At 42.7% G+C, this 20,508-nt stretch overlaps 1 protein-coding gene across 1 annotated transcript in view; it reads right to left on the minus strand.

Annotated features, from left to right (window-relative positions):
- skib (v-ski avian sarcoma viral oncogene homolog b) overlaps window positions 1–20,508 on the minus strand; it is a 35,879-nt gene continuing 15,371 nt past the window's right edge. Inside the window, exons 2-7 of the mRNA XM_033626369.2 lie at window positions 4,164–4,277; window positions 3,818–3,921; window positions 3,472–3,716; window positions 2,553–2,827; window positions 2,216–2,446; window positions 1–2,096 (exon numbers count right to left, since the gene is read on the minus strand). Coding sequence (XP_033482260.2) covers window positions 1,875–2,096; window positions 2,216–2,446; window positions 2,553–2,827; window positions 3,472–3,716; window positions 3,818–3,921; window positions 4,164–4,277 — 1,191 coding nt within the window. The 3' untranslated portion in view covers window positions 1–1,874. The remainder of the gene's footprint in view (window positions 2,097–2,215; window positions 2,447–2,552; window positions 2,828–3,471; window positions 3,717–3,817; window positions 3,922–4,163; window positions 4,278–20,508) is intronic.

Raw genomic sequence — 20,508 nt, forward strand, 5'->3', positions numbered from 1 at the left:
TAGGACTGATTTAGATTTTAATGGGTATTATACAAGTTTTCCGAAGGAAAAGAAAACAACAAGAGGCAAGTGAAACCCCACTTCCAAACCAAAACTACAACAGCATCAGCTAACAAAATGGATATTGCTATTACACTGTACCCAACAAATACTGAGCGAGGGTATCATAAGTAATGATAAGACATAAAAGTGTTGTCTAAAATATACGAGAGCACCTAAGGATGAAACCAATAGAAGGTGTGGCTTCTACTCTATCTGACGAGGGAGGTGCAGAGATTTCAAATCCATGTTTCAGTTTTTGGTCTGTGGTGTAATATATACTCTATAGTTCATCAAATAATAAAGATCTTCTCAAATAAACAAAATCAAGGGAGAAATTATAATATTGTGTTGGCGTGTCCGACCTATAGAAACTTCTGATAGGTTCACGACCACTGATGGTTTCATTCTCCAACAGGTCCATCCATTCTGCTCAATGCCCTGTGATTGCAATGATACTCAGGGATACATCAATGAAATTGCAGATTTGCAAATCCAAATATAGTCTCTTTTTGGTTTCAAGTAAGAGCAAAAAATAATAATCAATTTAAGCCTGGAGCAAGCAAACATACCGACAAATATCTTATTTACAATATCATTGTATTTACATCAGAGGATACTGAGGGAAAGTGTGTTTAAATTCAGAGTTTATGGTAACTCGTGTTTTGAAAAATGTAACAGGGAGTACAATGCACAATGCAAGGTTCTTTTCTTTAAAAAGTGCAATTCCTTTTTCTTAAAGTAAAAAAATATATATCCATATTTTGTATATATGTAGAAATGTTGTTCATATAAACAGCATTTGTTGATTTAAGAGCCCTAAAACCAGTGACTAAAAATGAATGCTTTCTGTTGATAGGCAGCAAATTATCATAGAATATAAATTATTTTACAATACTCAATAGAAAATCAGAAGTACCGCATTTCAACAAAAACAGACAGCTATTGAAGTATTTTTTTTTTCTCTTTTAGGAGGGCATTTGTAGACTTATCTGCACTAATGTGGGCAAGAATAGTTGCTATTTATCATGTGGTTTGGTTGCAAAAACATTACTGGAAAACAATGTTCAAACAACAAATGAAGTTACATCATAATATTAAAAAGTAACACTTCCATAAAATATCTAAGCGTAAAACAGTGGTGGACCTGAAGGCAGCCCACGTAACCTCCAATACTTCAGGTTTATAAAATACAAAAGGTAGACAAGCTGGTATACATGCGTACATGTTTGAATATGGATGTTTTTTTTTCTTGCCTGTGGAATAACAGTGCTGCGCAAGCAATATCTCTTAAAAAGTACATCCTCTACACAGTTATAAAAAGCAAGCCGATATTAAAAGTAAATAGTGGTAAACTGGTGTCTCTTGTTTCCAGTGGTCTGCAATGACACCTTTGAGTGTACCAATATTTTGTGGCACCAAAGAGTTTCATCATCCACTCAACATGTTTCTTCCCTTCATATTCAAGTAGTGTTATGTGGCTATATTTGCACATCTTAGAATAGCTTATACCAAAATAAAATCCTTGGACAGCGTCAGGTGTTTGACTCTGACGTCACTGGAGAGATGTGGTCGTCATCACTGAAGAAGTCTTTCTTAAAATCTCGCTCTACAAACATGCTCAGACATCATGCTACTTTCCAGTTCATTTCATAAAATTCATATATTGTCATAATAATATTGATTTATATCGTATCATATTATATATGACAGATTTTTCCTCTACAAAACCTTTGTGGAGTGTTCTTTTCCCTAACAGGAGGTGCAACAAAGTCCCGAACCATGCTCCTTTTTTTTTTAATTGAGTCTCTTTCTCCAGTTCTGAATGTGCAACTTTAGGATCCGTTGGTGTGTTGTGTGGTCTGTCTGTGTGCGTCTGTGTTTGCTTCCTTGGGGTCGCCGGGAGGGCCGCTGTCGGCCTGCAGGGCCAGCTGGGTTTGCAGGTCTTTAACGACGCTCTCCAGGCTCTGCCGAGCTTCTCTCTCCTGCTGAAGCTCCTGTCTCAGCTGCTCACGGTCAGCTTCTGCCTGCTGTAGCTGCACATGCAACTCCTCGATCTGCAGAACGCAAGCAGACACAGACAGCAGTCAGTATTAATGAAACACACATGAGGGACAGGAGGAAGAAAGATCACAAATAAACAACACAAGGGTTGTGGTGATGTCGCGGATCTTACCTGAGTGGAGTACTTGACCCGGAGACGTTCAGCCTCGCAGCCTTTGTCACAAACTCGCATCTGTCTCTCCCTCTCCAACTCTCTCTTCAGCCGCCCACAGGACTCCTCCGCGTCCCTCATCTTCCTCTCCCAGTCCACGCGAAGGCGTTCAATCTCCTTCCGCAGGTTGCGCTTGGCTTCAATGGCCTCACGAAGACGGCCTTTCTTTGCCACCCTCACAAACTCCAATTCCTGTTTGAAAAAAACCCATCAAAACCTCAGAATCGTTTCAGGTTTAAAACACTAATAGTCAGAGCTCACTCTCATCCCCATCACATAGAGGAGCAGGCTGTGATACCTGTTGAAGGCTGCGTTTAGCTTGCACAGCAGCTGCCAGCTTCTCCTCCTGCTTCACTCTCATCTTGACAATCTCCTGCAGGACTTTTTCCCGGGCCTCTTTGGTGTCCGTGCCTCCGTACAGCATCTGTCTCAGGGTGTCCACCTCTGGGCAAACGGTCCCTGACAGCCAACCGGATCCCTCCTGATGTCGAGGAACACTCTGAGGGGTCAGAGTCTGGGACACACCGGTGGAGGCTGACGGAGGAGAAGCCAGGGAGGAAGGCGGCACTGGACCTGATGGTGGAACAGTTTTAACATTATTAAGGAACTTCTGCATGTTTGATAAGTAGTCTTCACACTGTCTTGAATGCAACATGTGGTGTTCAGGTGTTACAGCTGGCTCAATATGTGGTTACATAGTTGCTGTTTATTTCTTTCTTTTAATTGATATTCATATTTTCAAATTGGTTGAGCTTTGTAACAATCTTTCCAGGTACCCTCTGGAAACTACGGGAGTACCTCCTGGGGTAGTTCAATATAACTCCTTACAGACTTTTTTCACAGCTGCATGTGTCAGCAAGAGGACTGAGCATGAAACTAAAACTTCCTCTCTGCAGCTCCTGTTGCAAAACATTACAAAGAGATAATCTATGCTTTAATTAAATATAAAAAGAGCATGTTTTTGATTGTTTTTGTGGCTACATAACTGCAAAATCTGGACTTTTATTGTTCTTGCATTTCTCCTATCAAACACCAGGTGGAGCAGTTGTACAGGAATCACCCTGACCCAGCTCTGCTGTGGCTCATGTCCAGTGGGGCTTACTGTGTAATACAAGTTGTAACTGTAAAATCTGTCTTATATCAACTGATCCTTGTAGTTTTTCAAGTTTTCTGTTTTTCTGGATTATCCCAAACTCCATATGATGGACGCTACTCACGATCATCACAGTCGTCCACATCAATCTCTCCATCTGTGTCCATGTCGTCGGGTTGGTTGGCGGCACAGGAGGGGGCCAGTTTTGCTGCAGGGTGTGCGTCTCCATTGTGCAGCTCTGGCGGCGGCCTGGAAATGGCTGCGTGTCCCCTGCCAGGAGCGTGGCTGTCTCTGGGATGGACCGGAGGGGCCAGGGGAGCTGGTGTCAGATTGTGAGCCGCCAAAGTCTCGTGACTCTTTGAGTAGGACCTGCGGAGGCGATACAGGTCCATTTAAAGAATTTCATTGGTTACAGGCTCGTTTTAACAACTATTGTCTCTAACTATCACAGCTTTCATCAGATGACTCACCTCTCCACCTCATTCTGAGTAGCTGGTTTCTCTTTTTCTGCTGCTTTGGGAGACCAGGGGCGGAAAGCAGAGGGCCTCTGTTTCAGTTGGACCTGTTTCAGATCCTGGAACAACCAACAAAACAACAAACTCAGAACAACAAACTACCACTAGAGCATCGAATCAGCTGTGACAAACACACTCAAAGGCCCCTTTTCATTTAACCACACTGGATGATGAGAGGTCATACATAGGTGATAATGTGATGATTCAAAAGGACAACAGCTTTTACGTCACCCTTTTGACCTTTTGAGCTTAACAGTAAATCCAGTTTCACACTAGCAACATGTGCAAACAGTGAACAAACCTTGTGTGCAGACTTTGACAGCGACTGTAGCCAGTCGGGTTTCCTGTCTTTGTCAGCTGATGGAGATTGTAATTTGTCAAATTTGGACCTCTTGGCTGGGACCGGGCTGGGAGACTGTGGAGAGAATAGACAGTTAATCATCGTGATCCTTGCAGAGATAAAGTGCAGATATTACATCATGGAGTACAGTGTACAGTGTACAGTGGATTTCAGGATCCCACAACTTCTAAAAATGCTACTGTATGACTGTGAATGGCATTATTCATGAACAAGAAACAGATTTGTCAGAACATGAAGTGACTTTTTACAGCTTCGCAGTAAAAAGAGCAGCAGGTCGCAGGGAGGAAGACAATTAGACAAAACAGAAAAGAAGTCACAGAGAGACAAGGGGATTGAAGATGTGTCTGTGTAAGTGTTTGGTCTCTGAGCTTGGCATGTCTGCATGTTTGTGTGTGTATGTGTGTGTATATGCGTGTGTGTGTGTGCGTGTGTGTGAGCAGGGCTTTGAGCTGAGCAGACACTCAAGCTGGTCTGGCTGGCAGCCAGTAGGGCTACATTGCTCCCTGCCAGGCAGAAGAGGCGCCATCAGGTGGAGCAGATCGACTGCCCGAACCACAGAAATATTGCAATATAGAAACAGAGGGAGACAGAGAGGGAGACGAATTAAAGTAATTGCACTCAGATCTAACAGACGATTGAGTTGAAGTGTGCTGAGAGAGTTCAGGGAGGGCTACAAAGGCATTAAATGTTTGAGGGGAAACTGCGCCTAGAAAACCCGGGGAGGAAGCATCTGCCTTGTAAAGTGCCACAAAATACAGAATCTCTGGAGCTGCTGATTGTATATATTGTATGTCTGTGCGTGTGGCAAGCTGCAGGACCATGTGTTGAGATAGCTAACCTCCTCAACCCCTCAGGTCTGCACTTGTCAGACAGAGGATATGTTTACCTAGGCAGGCGCAGAGGCCAGCACAGACCTGCCTGCTACTCTCTTACTCACTACTATGACATTCTGCCTCCAGGAATGGCAAACACTCCCATCTCCTCGTCTGCTTGTGCGATTCAAGACAAATGATTACTCTGTCTACATTCAAAATCCTCAATGGAGAACACTCCTGCAGGGTTGCGCGTAGTTGTGAAACCTTAATCGCTGCTCGGCTGTAATCACCTCAAGATGGAAATTAATGACAAACCTCATTTAGCATTAAGCGAGAAGCCTGGCTGGTAATGAATCACGTCTCACAGCTTTTCTACACCAAGCCAGCCGCTGTGTGAGTGTATGTGTGTGCACACGCATGCAGCTACATCAGCGGGTGTCAGGACGCGTGGGGAGGTGGAAGGTTGCGGGCGTGGTGCGTGTGTGTGGGAGGATATGAGTGTGTTTGTAGGAGTGTGTGCGTCTGGTACAGTGCGTTCAAGGGTGGGGGTGTTAGTCAGGTCTGGCACTGTGTACCTGAGCTACAGATGCCAAAACTGACTGCAGTGCTGAAACAAAATGAATCGATAAGTCAGCGACAAAGTCTACAATCTACAAGAGCTTTTATAAACATTTAAATGAATCATTGAGGCCATTTTTCAAACAAGAAGAATGTATTTTCTCTGGTTTAAGCTTTGACAATGTGAGGATTTGTTGTTGTCCTCTGATTTGTATCACTATAAGTTACCCCACAAGCAGTTTCAAGACATTGCCTCAGGATCTGGGAAATTGTGATCAGCGTTTTTCGCCATTTTCTGGCATTTTATGGACTAAAATGGCTACCTCCAGATCCTTCAGATCTGCTGACCAATCACTGCCTTTAATGGATAAGAACACTTTGCCCCTCGTTATTATTTCTATCTTCCTCCTTTATTGATATCTTAAAACCCTGTCCGAAGACCCATCCCTATTCATTAGCTTTTTGATAGCCTGTTTTTATTATTCATCAGTTCTCTGTGAAATACGCTGATTGTGTATTTGTACTTCTATCCATAATTATTCTATTTAATTGTTATTTTTGATCTAAATGTGTATTCGTCTTCTCTCTGTACAGCACTTTGATCAACATTTGTTGCTTTTAAATGTGTTCTGTGAATATGTTAATATAACTTGGCTTGACTCAAAACAAAAAAGTACAGACTTACTGGGCATGGCCGCTTTGAGTGACAGCTGTACGCCTACCGCTGACAAGTTGCTTCCATGGAAACAGTGTTGGTTAGGTAACTATGGCGTAACCCCAGAGTAAAGGCGTAGCCCAAACAGAAACCCCCAGGGCTAAAAAATGAAGCCAACACGGAAAAACTGCCAAAAACTGTAGCTCCTCTAATGGCCACTTGAGGCTGGCTCCAGAAACCAGTTAACTTATAGACCCCCATGTTAAAATGGCCAACTTTACAGCAGAAATAAACATGTTAACAGCGTGGTACAAAGAACGGTTTTGGTCCCTGTAGCTAAATTCCCCGTTCATGACAACTGTAGCAGGGGTGAATTTTGATATAACTCATTTCATTAGGGCTTAAAGTTATGCATAATTAAGGGCGGAGTGACAGGCTGTCTGCTGATTGTGTCCTCGGCGTCTCAGTCGGATCCACCCCTCGCTCCCCAGCTCCAGCCTCTTGCCCAAATATAATCGCTTCTGGCGATAGCGACGGCCAAAACTTGAGGTTTCAAAACATGAGTCCACAATCCAATGGGTGATGTCATGGTGGCTTTGTCATTATCTGTTGTAACATTTTACTTTAACCCGCCTTTTTAGCATTTAAAGACAGCCCATTTAGATTTAATAAATGGTTTATAACATACTATAGTTTAGTTATAAGCAGATATAACCGTTTATTAATGCACTTGTTAACAATTATAACTCCTTCTGCGCTCACCCGTAAGTGACAGCTGGTTGTAAAGTTGTAATAATACACAGTGTGCTATAAACTATTTATCAAATGTTTATAACTGCTTATAAATGCTACATAAGTGGAGCTAAAGTGAAATAGTACAAATTAATCCAGAAGTAAAATTAAAGTCTCATGTCTGTTCTGCCTCTACATACTGGTACTTCATACTGGTTTCTGCTTCATGAGATGAACATGACTGGTTTGTCTGGACACTCCCCTCAAATCTCCCTGACTCACAAATGTCTCGACCTGTCTAACCACTAACCATATTACACACACACACACACACACACTGTTTGGTTTTGCTACTGTATGCTAATTCTTCAGACTCAGACCTCCTGCTGACTGCATCCTGCTCTGCAACGATGACTCGACCCCTCACCTGCCTGCCTGACTCTAGGCCGGCGGTTTTCTAAGAACTGCTGCCCTGGTGTAATCAGACTCTGTAATTACTGACATGACTGTTGTTTTCCCGACAAAAGGATGTCTGCCTGTCTGGTACTATTTCTACCCTGAGGTTTGCAGCTCCAGGAAGGCTAAGAGCGCTAGACATAATAGAGTCAGAAAACAGACACTCCCAGACACCACAAGGGACCTGCTGGCTAAATCTGACACTGACCTCACAGGAGAGCAGCCGCACGGGCTTAACTCACCACCACATCATAGACATAGCATGGCCACGGAGTCATAACACCCTCCTCGCACGTCCTACTGCCTAGCAGGTCCCACTGAGCCAGATGATAGGACATCCCTCTCCCTCTTTCCCTCTCTCTCGTCTCTCCTCGCTCACTGCTAAGAGAGGGAGACTTCCTCTGAGGAGTTTGCTTTGGCCGAGTCCCCTGTGGGAACTGAGTCTTGAGTGGGAGGGGGGTGGGCCAGGGGAGCGGGACCACAGAGGAAGCACTGAGCTGAAGGAATGTATACTTGAAGGCCAAGTACAGCCTCTCCTTTAAGACTCCATTCAAGCATTGCCCTTTTCAACTCGCTATTGTATGATATTTCTTTGAGGCGCTGTAATGAGGGAGCGTTTCAAAGCAAACCTGTAGGCTAAACAGGGTCTAATAGCAGCTGGGCAAGAGTAGACATGCTTTATTTTTTAATTAGTGCCGTATAATAGCATGGTAATACTGGGATAAGCCCCAGCTATTTTCATGCTGGCATGACAGATAATCGCAGAGAAACACAACACATCACATCGCAAACATATCAATGTCTATTCTAAGAGCGGAGCGTTTGACCTGCTTGAAGAATAATTTGTCAATACTGTGCTAACTGGAGCGTGATGGGGACTGAACTGTTATTTCACTTGAACATGGAGCTAATCATCAATATTTGTTTATTGAACCTCTGATGCAGTAAATCTGGGACCAAACCAGGGCTGCTATTTGTTGTTTAACTAGAAAGACATCATAAACTAGTTGCTAGTAAACTTTAAACTTTATTAGCAAATAACATATCACAGAGAATGCTAATTCAAGGGTTAGCTCGCCCCCCCAAAAACTATAATTTCTCACAAACATCTGAAAGTATCTAGCCGTGCAGATGGTTTTGGTTTTTACTTGCCCAGGTTTTCAGATATTTGTCATTGCAATAAAAAACATACTTTTATTCTGGGTGCTTACAGCTTTAAAAACTGCAGGCTGTTCTGTTCTCATGCTCTATTCGTACATGTACTGGTGAAAAGTAACGCCCCAGAATTTGTATATAATCAACATAAGCACGAGCCAGTAATGCATATATATCTCATGTAATCAGGTAGTTTGCGATCACATGACCAATGAGCTGAAGGGACTAAAGAAGAATGCAGTATAATGAACAATAGTCCTCATAAGGAGGCAGGTTGGGGTGCTGGATGGGTCCAACAAATGCAGGACTTTCCCCCAGGAGACTAGTGTTCTTGACCATGTGCAACAAAGTGAACTTTGAGTTATTTTAAGGTACACCGTCACCATATTTCTTTTCCTAAAACCTGACCTACATAATGTTACGTTAAGTATGTAACATCATTTGTGAGGTGCTAATTCGTAAGATATCATACGAACCGTTGTATGAGGATATGTTGAAAACTTACATTAAGGGTGTTTTCATATTAAGTATGATTGCTTCATATTGTGCCTGAGTCCAATCCAATCCACTCCCCAGACGGATTGGGAGGCAGATTTCACATTAGCAATGTTGTTCTATACTCGGGAACACTTGCATCATTATCTACGTGACATTTGTTTATGTTGTTGCTACACTGTAGAAAAGGGCACCAATCTTAAGTTCCCAAGCCCATACGATGGGGTCGACCTTCACAGTATGCCTAATATGGTTTATCTCACTTGCCTTTATATTGTATCACCCATGACTGTGCTGCACGCAGACGCAGAGTTTGGAGGAGAATGGCAGTGCTGAGAGTTACCTTTGCAACAGTACTTGCCTACTGCTACCATGGGTTTATAAAGAGAACTGGATACAGGGTTCAAGGCAGGACCCTACAATCCTATGAAAGTTGCTCAGTGGCACATGACGCCAAAAAAGTTTGACTCCCCAGGTGTAAAATTACCTGTATCTTCCACATTGTTGGGCCTATAGAGCAGGCACATTAAAGACTTTCAAGAGCCAAGCAGCTAACTTTCAGTTTCCGTCAACTTGAATGTTGGAATAAAATCATTTTTTTCATGCAGCTATCCTAAACTTTTGAAATGCTATTGGACTGAATGGATCAATTCCGGATAGAGACTTGTGACGCTAAAAAAATTCCACCGTCTGGCCACTAGAAAAATTTGCCTCAAAGCCTGGCACACCTCTTCGGGGCCTGACTGCTTCTCACGTTCAATAGCAGTCATCTTCAGTGTTTTGGTATAGTTGGTTTTCACACCTGATGCAAACCATACCTAGTCTTCATCTGAGCACAGATGAATCATACTTGAGACCACATTTTCAATTAGGCATGAATCGACATACAGTGCCAAGCTCCAGTAAAGACTGTTCAGTGTTCAATGTACTTGGTCCTGATTTAAAAGCCTCCTTAAAAACTGCAACAATGACGTGTCTTTGTAGACGATGTGTTAAACTTCTCATAGGGAATAATTCTTTGGTTGAAAGAAGTTTCATTGCCATCAGGGACAGATGAGTAGAAAAGGCTTACTCAGTGTGGGGGATCTTCAATCAGTCTTCTGGCTGCTGTTTCTTTCCCTACCAGACTTTTGTCACAAGATTGATATCACACTTGTCTGTACAGTAGCTAAATATAAAGCTACTAACAGGAAACTGAAAGTGAAGGGAAACAGCAAACCTGAGCAGGACCACCTACACATGATGCAACATGTCACTTAGTGAGCTTTGGAGGTGCTGGTACACAGACCTTGTTACCTCTGCACAGAGCCCGACTAGCTGTGTCCCCTTATTTTCAGTCTGCATGCTATGCTAAGTTAGCCATCCGCCAGCTGTAGCTTCATATTTATCGCACAGACCGACTTGAGAGTGGTATCAACTTTCTCACGTGACTATCAGCAAGAAAGCAAATAAGTCTATTTCCGAAAATGTGGGTCTATTCCTCTAATAACTACATGTTGACAAGTCTTATAACAGCAGGCTAAACCGAAACCTCAAGCATCTGTTGTGGCGCTAAAAAGACTCAAATGAAATTATCAAGAAATAAACATGGAGCAGCACTCATCTGGTGAGACGAAAATAGTTTCCCCAGCTGAACTTCCTCGGGCAACAGTCATACAATACCAACGCATGCTGCATGATAGCATGGCATTAAGAAAAGTGCACAGCAACAAGACACAACAGTTTCAGATTACGGCCTCTTTTCCCCTCCTAAACCCCTGAATGTAATCCCCAGATCGACATGTGCTTAGTGGGGCGCTGTCTCACTCAAGGGCACACCAACTGGCACGGCTCGCTCGGGTAACAGCCTTAGTTGGAAGTGAGAGAATACTAGTTTTAGTAATCTGATCCCTGTAGTTTGGTGCGGATGTTCACAGGGATGCCTCGAGCTCTCTATTCAACTCTCACTGCATAAATTGTACGACAGTCTCTTGATTTATATAAAGCCCTGTGGTCACTCTGTAACAGCTGGGGGAAAATTATTGGTGTCTGCCCAGAATATCCCTGAAACTCCATCCCCACTCCACGCACATACAGCAAAAGCTCCCATTTCCCCTCGCTAAATCTTAGCTTAATTTATCAATTTATTCTGTCTCCACTGTGTCCACTTTGTTTATGTAGCTGAACTGAGCCATGGCAGTAGGGACACACAAAGAGAGCTGCAGGGCTTGGCATAAGGTCGGCATTACAGCAAAGCTTATTGGATTGTCCTAATTGTCTTTGGGATTGAGACTTGATGAGGTCTGAGGCGGACGCAGGGCGAGCTGCTGCTCCTAAAGGTGGAAAATATCTCATCTGGTCCGCACAGCTAGTATAGCTCAGAGGCAGAGGAACAGAGCGTTAAAGAAGTGTTCCGCATTTGTCAGCCATTCATAAAGTGAGCTGTGTGTGAAAAAAAATAATACTGCACAAGATCTAGTGACCCCAGTGGAACACTCTTCATGTGTTTGCCATTTTACTGCTGCCATTTCTGTCTGCTCTTTATATACATCAACTGCGTGCATGTCTGTCCTTGAAGAGGGGTCCCACCTCTGTTAGTCTTCCTGAGGTTTTTCTCTGTTTTTGTTCCATGTCAGTTTTTTTTTTTTTTTTTTTTTTAAGCTTTTCCATACGCAAATCATGTTGGTCTAAGGATATAGAGTTACGTCTGTTGTGCAGACTGTGAAGCCCTCCGAGGCAAATTTGTGATTCTGAGCTACATGAATAAAACTGTCTTGACTTGACTTGAACACTGCAAAAAATCTCCTTGTGATCTTGTCATTGTTGTCTATAATTAAGTCATTTCAGCAGACATGGAACAAGTATTCAGGTCCCTTACTCTGAGTAAAAGTAGCAAAATGTAATTTTAGTATCAAAAGTTGAAGTGCTCAAGTCAGAACAATGGTCTGTATGAGTGTTATACTATTTTATCATTACACTATTATGACATAAATGTGAAATTAGCTATTTGTATTTTATGTGAACTGTTGGGCGGGCTATTCAATGTGTACAAATGCAACACAAGTTCATATGTTTTGCATGTAAAATCTGATTTTGTGCAGTAACTAGTGACTCTAGATGTCAAATAAATGTAGCGTAGTAATAAAATTTACGGTATGTCACTATTCCAGTTGTTATACACTGCATGTATTAAGGGCATCAGATTTGATTTATGAAGTGAAGTACAAGTACCTTGAAATGGTACTTTTAGTACAATACCTGAATAAGTCTGCCCAGTTACATTCCAATGCTAGCTTTAATTGTGTGTTCACACCAAACATAAGGCAAGATAACATGCAGGGACGCAAATTTGTGCCAGGTGCATAAATGACGCAAATGACGCGATGCAAAGGATGCAAAATTTGCACCATTCACTAGTTAACATTTGTCAATTTGCACAAGAAATTTATGTGACACTCACACTTATGTGATCTTATTAAGATATCCCTGATGTCACCGAGAATCAGTGAGTTGCTAATTAGCAAAATGATAGTAATAGTAAATAGTAATTTCAGCTGGTCTTTTATTGTGGAAAGTAAACAAAAGAAGGAGTGAAGCGGTAATGTGCTGCTGTGCCAGTATGATAAATAAAGAGTGTTGCTGTCTTGGTTCACACTGGTTCAGAGCACGGACCCTGCGTCTTTACAGCGTTCACATCACTCGAATTCAGCTATCAGTTGTAGTTTACTGCAAACCAAGTTAGCCGTTAGCTGCCTTTCCCAATTGGTTAGCACAGGGTGAGCATTCGCCAGTTGCAAAATACTCCAAAATACACCTCAGCGGCCGAATTTCTGCTCCGTGTCTTCATTCTTAAAATGAGCGAATAAACCTGCTGGAGCACTTTACCTATTTCCGATGTATTTGGTACTGGGTGTTTTCCTTAAAATGTTTAATTCATGACACTCAGTGCACTTATGCAACGCATCTAAATGTGAAGGTAAACTAAAAGTCACACCTAACTCTCTTTAATCCTTTGATGACATCTTTCATTTCTACTTTCAGCATCATTAAAAAACCTGTTCCTTGGCTGAAGTGAATTCCCTGAAAAGATCATCTCACTGGTGAGAGCAAACAAAAAGGAAGATTACTGTACTACTGCATGGCCAGAAAAGAATTCCAATTCAGGCCCAAACATGGCAACCATAACAACATGGACATGCCCGCCCGTCTCTCTTACAGTATGTTGACAGTGGTGTCCAAATCACTCTCTCTGCCTCTCTCAGAGGATGACCTCACAGTACAAAGGGCTCATAAGTCATTTCAACAGACACGGAAACCCTAGACTAAAAGACACGAAACAGATATCACTACAGATTATACATTATTAGCATGAGCATGTTCGGTATGGTTGTGAGGCAAAGTTATCTTAGGAAATGAAACGTGCCCTCTGACTGGTGTATTTATAGACGCACATAGCGCCAAATTCAGCAGATAGTTGTCTGAGCCCCCTCGCTGCACTATTGGAATAAGAGAATTAAACATCAGACCACATGATCTGAGGGGAAGACACAAGGCTGCGTCTGCAAACCAATAAAGGCACACACACGCACGCACACACACACACACACACACACACACACACACACACACACACAATGCCTTTATGCTTCTGTTCACATTTAGCACACTTATAATGTAGGAGCAGCTGCAATGCTAACCAGGAGGCCGGAGGGGATGAAGGTTAACGAGAAAGACAGAGAAAGAGAGAAAGAGCAAAGACAGACTCGAGCTGACCTACGTTTATGGAATTTAATTTAGCTCTCCTGAAGGCTAAAACGAATTCTTCCTCAACAAACTATTCACACAACTTTCAAGAACATCATGAATAAAAGAAGAAAGGACTTCTGCGAATTTGCAAGGAAATTAGATTCAAAAGCCAATTAGCACTTTGGTTTTGGTTGATTTTGGGCTCAAACATCTCGCTGATGTGGCTTCAAGCCAAACAAATTAAATATTTAGTCATTTAAATATTACTGTTATTCTTTTTTTTTCTCATAACAGCATCCTCTATTCAACCATGATTAAAGCAAGAACTTTTTATCTTTGTGCTCTTGAATTGAATTACAGGAAAGCTGTGAGAAACTTGTCTTTCAGGTAGGTGTGAAACCTCCCACATCCAAAACACAGAAATTCTCAATGCAAGAGTCCAGCTGTTTTCACCGCTGTTGCAAAATTACCAAACTGATCAATACTATCATTTCATAAAGTATCACGCAGCAGTGTTGCAGAACATTTGCCAGCGTTTCTGCAGCTGCATCCTGACTGTCATACATGTGTGCGTGCCTTCACAGAACTTGATCTCTGTTGTGCAGCAGTGCCAACGCCATCTTTGCCATGCAAGCTTAATCCCTTGGCATTACACTGACACTCATAGGACTCTCTGCCGCCGATGCTTCTCTGATGTATTTCACTGATATATAACTTACCTTTACTTGAAGCCGTAATATGTGACATAAATATAATTCACATAGTTTAAAATGCTTTTGAATATTCTTTTATTCAAGGTTTAAAAAAACGAAAAACAAAAAAACAGGTCAATGGCTTCTGCACGAACCAAGTCATGTCAACATTTACACATTTTATCTACATCTGTTGGTCATCAGTGGCAGTTTATTTGTGGTCATAGAGGAACAAGGAATTGTTTTTTAAAAATGATGCCCAGTTTGCTTTGACGAGATTAAGGAGGATATTTAATCTGTTCAATACTTCTTGGAAGCTAAAGGAGGGATTTCCAATAAATAGACCTATTTATCATAATAAAGATAAGGCTATTTTGGGTGTGTCGAAACAACATGTTATCCTAAAATCATTTTTTTCCTCTGCAAATTTCAGTTGCACTTGTATGACCGCAATTGATTTTCAATTGTTTACTTCTTTTGCAAGAAGTGGAACAAGCTGAGTTTCAAAATACAGCAAGGAGAACATGTCTGAGTTTAATGAAAGATTTTTTTACCAAGGGGCCTTCGAGTGATTTAGCATTGTACATTTGTAAAGTTTGGGGACGCGTGCAAGAAAGATAATAGAATTATCTCAATTGACGTAGCAGTGGCTGAGATATCCTGATTTAAACTCCATAATAAGCAGCAGGCTTTAAAACTAAATCCAAAATTTCACATAATGTAATTCCATACAACTTTCATTGTCTGTAAAATGCCAGTTTGTCTTGTTTTTTAAAACTCTACGCCCCCCGCTGGTTTATAATGCAGGTTTTCTGTCAAATATTGAATATCATCATCATCAGGATCACTTTGACAGGCTTTAGAAAGCTCCCCGAGAGCCGCAGACGACACTATGCGACTGTTTTCACAGGCTTAAGGATATGATTTAATGAAAAAAGGACTCTGTGTCTGAATACAAGAGAGCCAAGTGTTGGAGTTTGTGGGCTCTCGATGACAGAGTAATGAAAGAGAATAGTGAAAATCTGTGGTTTCACGCTGATAAAAACAAACTCCGTCCTGTCTGAGACAGTTGGGCGTGTTAACAAACCATCCTCTCATCAGCAGTCTGATGTCTCCAGACTGGAAACCTTGGTTTGTCACTGATAAGCACATCCCGTGCTTGCACGCATGGAAGTGTGCGCCGCCATTCTCGCCATCAGCACGCTCCCACCCCCCCTCTGCTCTACGACAAGACAGCAAGTCCAGTGTCTGACTGGCTGGTTTTAATCCTGCAGATTAATACTAATGCCACGGCAAAGAAGGCAGAAAGACGATTAAAATGTCACTGGATAACCTCTCCACAACCCAAACAGTAACAGCTCCAAATACACAGACCATTATATCACTCGCAGTACCTGGTACTGCACGACTCCTCTGCGCCTCCCTCGCTGGGCAGAGGCGGTGAAGGAGTCAGGACAGGAGGACGCCTGGGAGACCGGCGGAGGGGAGGGTGAGCAACTGCATGGGGACTGCGTGTTAAAGACTCAGTCCGGGTCTAGACCTCCAGAGTGTGAGAGATTGACGGGCCAGATGGACAGTCAGATCTCCATGTTAACAACCCAGTACAGGGGATAAAACAGAAACTTTAGTCTCTTAGATAGCACTTTATTTCAGTGAGTAATCTTGTGATACTTGACTCTTCCCTTTGATTCCTCTGTTAAAAGAAAAAAAAAAAAAAAAAAAAAATCCGAAAACATGTGATCCTCATAGGGGACTTATCTGGCCGTCATTTTGCTGTCTCCTAAAACAATTTCCTTAACTAGACTACAGCTATTACTCTTCAGCTATTTTTTTGTGTTTCCTTTCCACACTGATTGCCTTCCTTCGTGTGCAACTATATGTGCATCTGGTTACAGTAGTGAATTGCCCATAGACTGTATATAAAGATGGACGACGTGACAGCTCCTCAAAAGTAAAGCCAAAACATCTGGATCACTCCCTGATGGCTGGATGTAGTATGTGTCATAAACCCCGCCCCCTTCCATGTTAGCAGAGGGGAAATGTGCAAAATCAAAAATTCCAACGTCAAATAGATTTTTTCCAAGAATGGTTTCTGTCATTTTAGGCTGTTTTGTTATGCTATTGTATATTTTTCGGCTAAATTTGGTTTTAATTAGTTATTTAATGATATAAAAAAGGGGTTTGACAGCTGACAGCTGTGTGTGCCAATCAGTGTGCCCTTGACCAATGGCGCTGTTCGTGTCTCGTCAGATATTGATATTGAAGAGAGCACCACTGCGCAGACTCTGGCTCCAAATGATGTCAGCTCAAGATGACAGCAGCTAATTTTGGGATATATTGATTGGATGTGGTTAAGACCCGCCGTCCTTCTTTGTGTGTTGAGGTATATATAGATTTTTTTTTTTTAATCTTATTTGTATTATTGTCATGTTTTTTTTGTCTCATTTTGTTCATCACTCAATCACTGTCTCCCCTTTATCTTTTGCTTCTGACTGCCGCAGTAACATGTAAATCTCCCCAGTGTGGGATTAATCAAGTCCTATCTGTTCTTTTTATTATCAATCCATCTAACAGTTATTTTCTCAGTGAATCAGGTCATTATAAAATATTGAAAATTGCTGGTCACAATTGCTTATTTTGTTCTCCCAGCCACCAAAAACCAAACAATCAAACAGTTTACTATCACACAATGCAGAGAAAAGAAGCAATTTAGAAACTGGAACCCGAAAACTTTAGCTTGAAATATTAGCAATTAACCAGCTGTGAAAGTAGTTGCCAGATATTATTCTAATTGTTTCATCTTCTATGTGGTCCCTCTTTCCGTTTCTAGGTCAGGAGCATATATTGCAGCCTAAATATATAACATACTTTCAGCAGACCTCGTGCTTTAAATAATTTAATCTGAGCAACAATAACCATCAGCACAGGAACACACGGCTAATTTAGCTGAGCCACATGACCACACGGCCCCCCGAGCAGCCAGCGGAGAGGAGGGCAGGTGGCAGGTTTATTTGGAAAGATGAAAATGGGATGAATACCAGAGGTTAAGAGGTGTGAGGGAAAGGGGCGAGGGCAGAGGGGGATTTAGGGGAGGAGGTCATAAAAGCTGTGAGAGGGCGAGGTGAAGTTAGGGTCACTGCTCACTCAGGGTCCCGTGTGATGTCATTTCACCAACACAGTATATGTCCTAAGAACTGCTCGGGAGCTAATTGGTTGAACCGGGGTAATAAATCCTGCTGAAATTTATAGATACCACTCTGGTCGTTCGGCTTAAATGCTGCCTTTCTGGACACCAGGTTAGAAAACCTAATCTGTGCTCCACCACTGTTGTTTCCAGGACCATTCAAACAATGAAATACTACCGCAGTTAATGCTGCGGACACCCAATGTGTCTTTTAAAGGTTTTCTTTTTGTTTAATTAGCTTTGAACTTCAAATTTAGCTAATAAGCTTGAAAGCCTGGGATCATAGCTTTTTATACTGCACCACTACATTAAAGGTATTTTTCTAATGCTAGAAAGCACAAGCAGAGAGCTGCGCTGTTTGAAAAGGGCTAATGGGTCCATTCAGATAGACAGGAAACAGTGCGAATAAAAGACCTCATATTAAAGAGTAATAGGGAGCCTTGACGTAACTGAGGAGGATTACAGCTCAAGGAGGAAAAAAACACAAGAAAACCAGTGGGTTTTATGAGTGTTCGACCAGTTAACTGTCAAGTCATTTTCAAAACTACACCACGAGTTACTGCCTCTGAAAATGTTCCCCTCCCGGAGTCAAATGTAGGAGGGCCTCACAGTGCAAGTATGTGTATACAGTAATATTTGACAGAGATCAAATAGCATTTCACTTGTTTCCACTTGTTCAAGGAATTGTCTGTAAGGGAAATAGGGGATAAAACACCCACAACATCCGTTCCTAAGATCACACATTCCATCCTTAAACACTGGTTTTGTTTCCCTCCTCCATTCATAGGAAAACATATCTGCTTACAGAAGTAAATAGGTGAGAGGGCTTGAGCCTTGCAGCTTCCATAAAATGAATACGAGCGCTCTAAAATGGAGGGCTGAGAGGGGCGGGTGGTGGACCGCAGCACCTCATGAATTCTGCAATTTGCCGTCTGTTTCTTGACTCTGAAAAATTCTTGGAAATGTCTTTTCCTGGATGATTTTATTGCACAAGAGCCTGTGTTTTTCTCCATGGCAACCACATAACAGTAGAGCCCAACTAAGCTCTGACTCAACAAACAGAACTCCACAAAATACCCATTTCAGCGCCAGGGTTTTCCCCCCTCGCCCAGCTTTCCTGCAAAACCCTGCCCGAGACGGCTTTAAAACACAGGCCGAATGATCGCACTGACCGTGAATGAAGACACATGCTGGGATTAATCAGGGCACATATGTGACATGCTGCAGAAGATATGTGCAGGGAAACCGCCTCATGGGCTCCTGGCGAGCCTCAGGTGCTGCATGGGCTCAGGCTTTTTTCTTCGCCAGCCAGAGCCATGACGCGTTCTGTACAGTAGGACGGACAGCAGCTGGGTACTGTTAACCTGCGGGAGCCTCGCTTTAAGCAACAGCAGGTTCAGAACAAATACACCGGACAGAGCGTTACATAAAAGTCTGTCTCTCTCTTGGTGGGCTGAGCTGGAAGGACGCAGGCGCTTTGTATCGCTAATGTAGCCGCTAACGGGGAAGGGAGGCCAGGGATTAGTGATGCAGGCAGGCACAGGCCTGAGAGGAGGGCATGATGTGTGTCACTATGTAATCTCCATGGCCTTTCCCTGCAAATCTCTGAGACCTGCAGGTTGGACGCTGACAAGATAACGTACATGGGACTAATTACCAGAGTACTGCAAGAAATGCAAACTAGGTGGTGTGCAACTCTGGAGAAGCTTTTGTTCCTGCTTCAAGAAGTCTTTTTCTTTAATTCATGGTCGTCATTTACTGTAAAGACAAAGTTGTTTGAAGGAGACTGAAGGAGTCGTCGTCCTCCCACCACCTGTCCTTGAATCATACTCATCACTTAACACGCCAGGAGAGGATTTAGTTTGCTGCTTTCTCATTGGTGAACCGCCAACCTTCTTGTCTTGACTAGTTAAGGCCATTCCTAAGAAAACAGGACATGTCTGCTAAACTGTAACTTAAGACAACAGTGAGCTAGGCCGCAGTTTCAGCTGCTGTCGAGCAGCTGTAAGGCGCTTAGCGTGTGCGGTTGCTCTCAGTCTTTCAGAGGCTTCACCCTTGCAAAAACACAGAATCAAACAAAATTATCCTTTATTTGTTGCATATAAGGTCATTGCAATGGGGCATGGGAGACTGCCAACTTTTCTCTTTGCCTCTCCCGTACTCCCCGTCTACCTCGTAGTGAGCACAGAGGAGTATGCCGCAGGGAGGGGAGGCCCTACACAGGAACTCAATAATAACTTTCAGCAGTCTAGCCAGGAGGCTGGAAGCCCAGACTGCGGCTGTTCCGTCCTGTCCTCGTTCCTCCCTCCGCACAGCCCCACGCTCCTCCCTTCATCCCCCTCCTCCTGCTGGCCTGTGTCTGCTCCACAGGACTGATGCATTCTGCAGACAGGCCAGCGCTCTTAAAGAGACACAGGCCACATTTTTATCCCCTGAATCACTGCAGTGGACGGAACCACTAAAGCAAAAGCAGAGTCCTTCATTTCCAGCCCCTCAATCAAGGGCCTGGGCTTTATTTCACTCCTTTTCTTAAAGGCTTGAGACTCTGACATGACGTAAAATGTGAGTGAATAAACAGGCTGAAGTATGTTGAGAGGCTCTCAGTGAATCTCCGGCTGGATTCTTTCACCGTGGCGGCTTTTGAAGGTGTCTTTGATGCTTTATTTAAAGTTTGTCAAGTGCAGTCAATGTGCTTGGCTAAGGAAGTATATTTAAAACCATTGTCATGATAATTTCTGGAGACACTCCAAAATAAACCCAATATAACGCTGCCACCATGGACGGTGCACCTATTTCGAAGCAGTGACAAACCAAAGCA

Source organism: Epinephelus lanceolatus, chromosome 1 (assembly GCF_041903045.1).
Source record: "Epinephelus lanceolatus isolate andai-2023 chromosome 1, ASM4190304v1, whole genome shotgun sequence".
Taxonomy (NCBI): Eukaryota; Metazoa; Chordata; class Actinopteri; order Perciformes; family Serranidae; genus Epinephelus; species Epinephelus lanceolatus.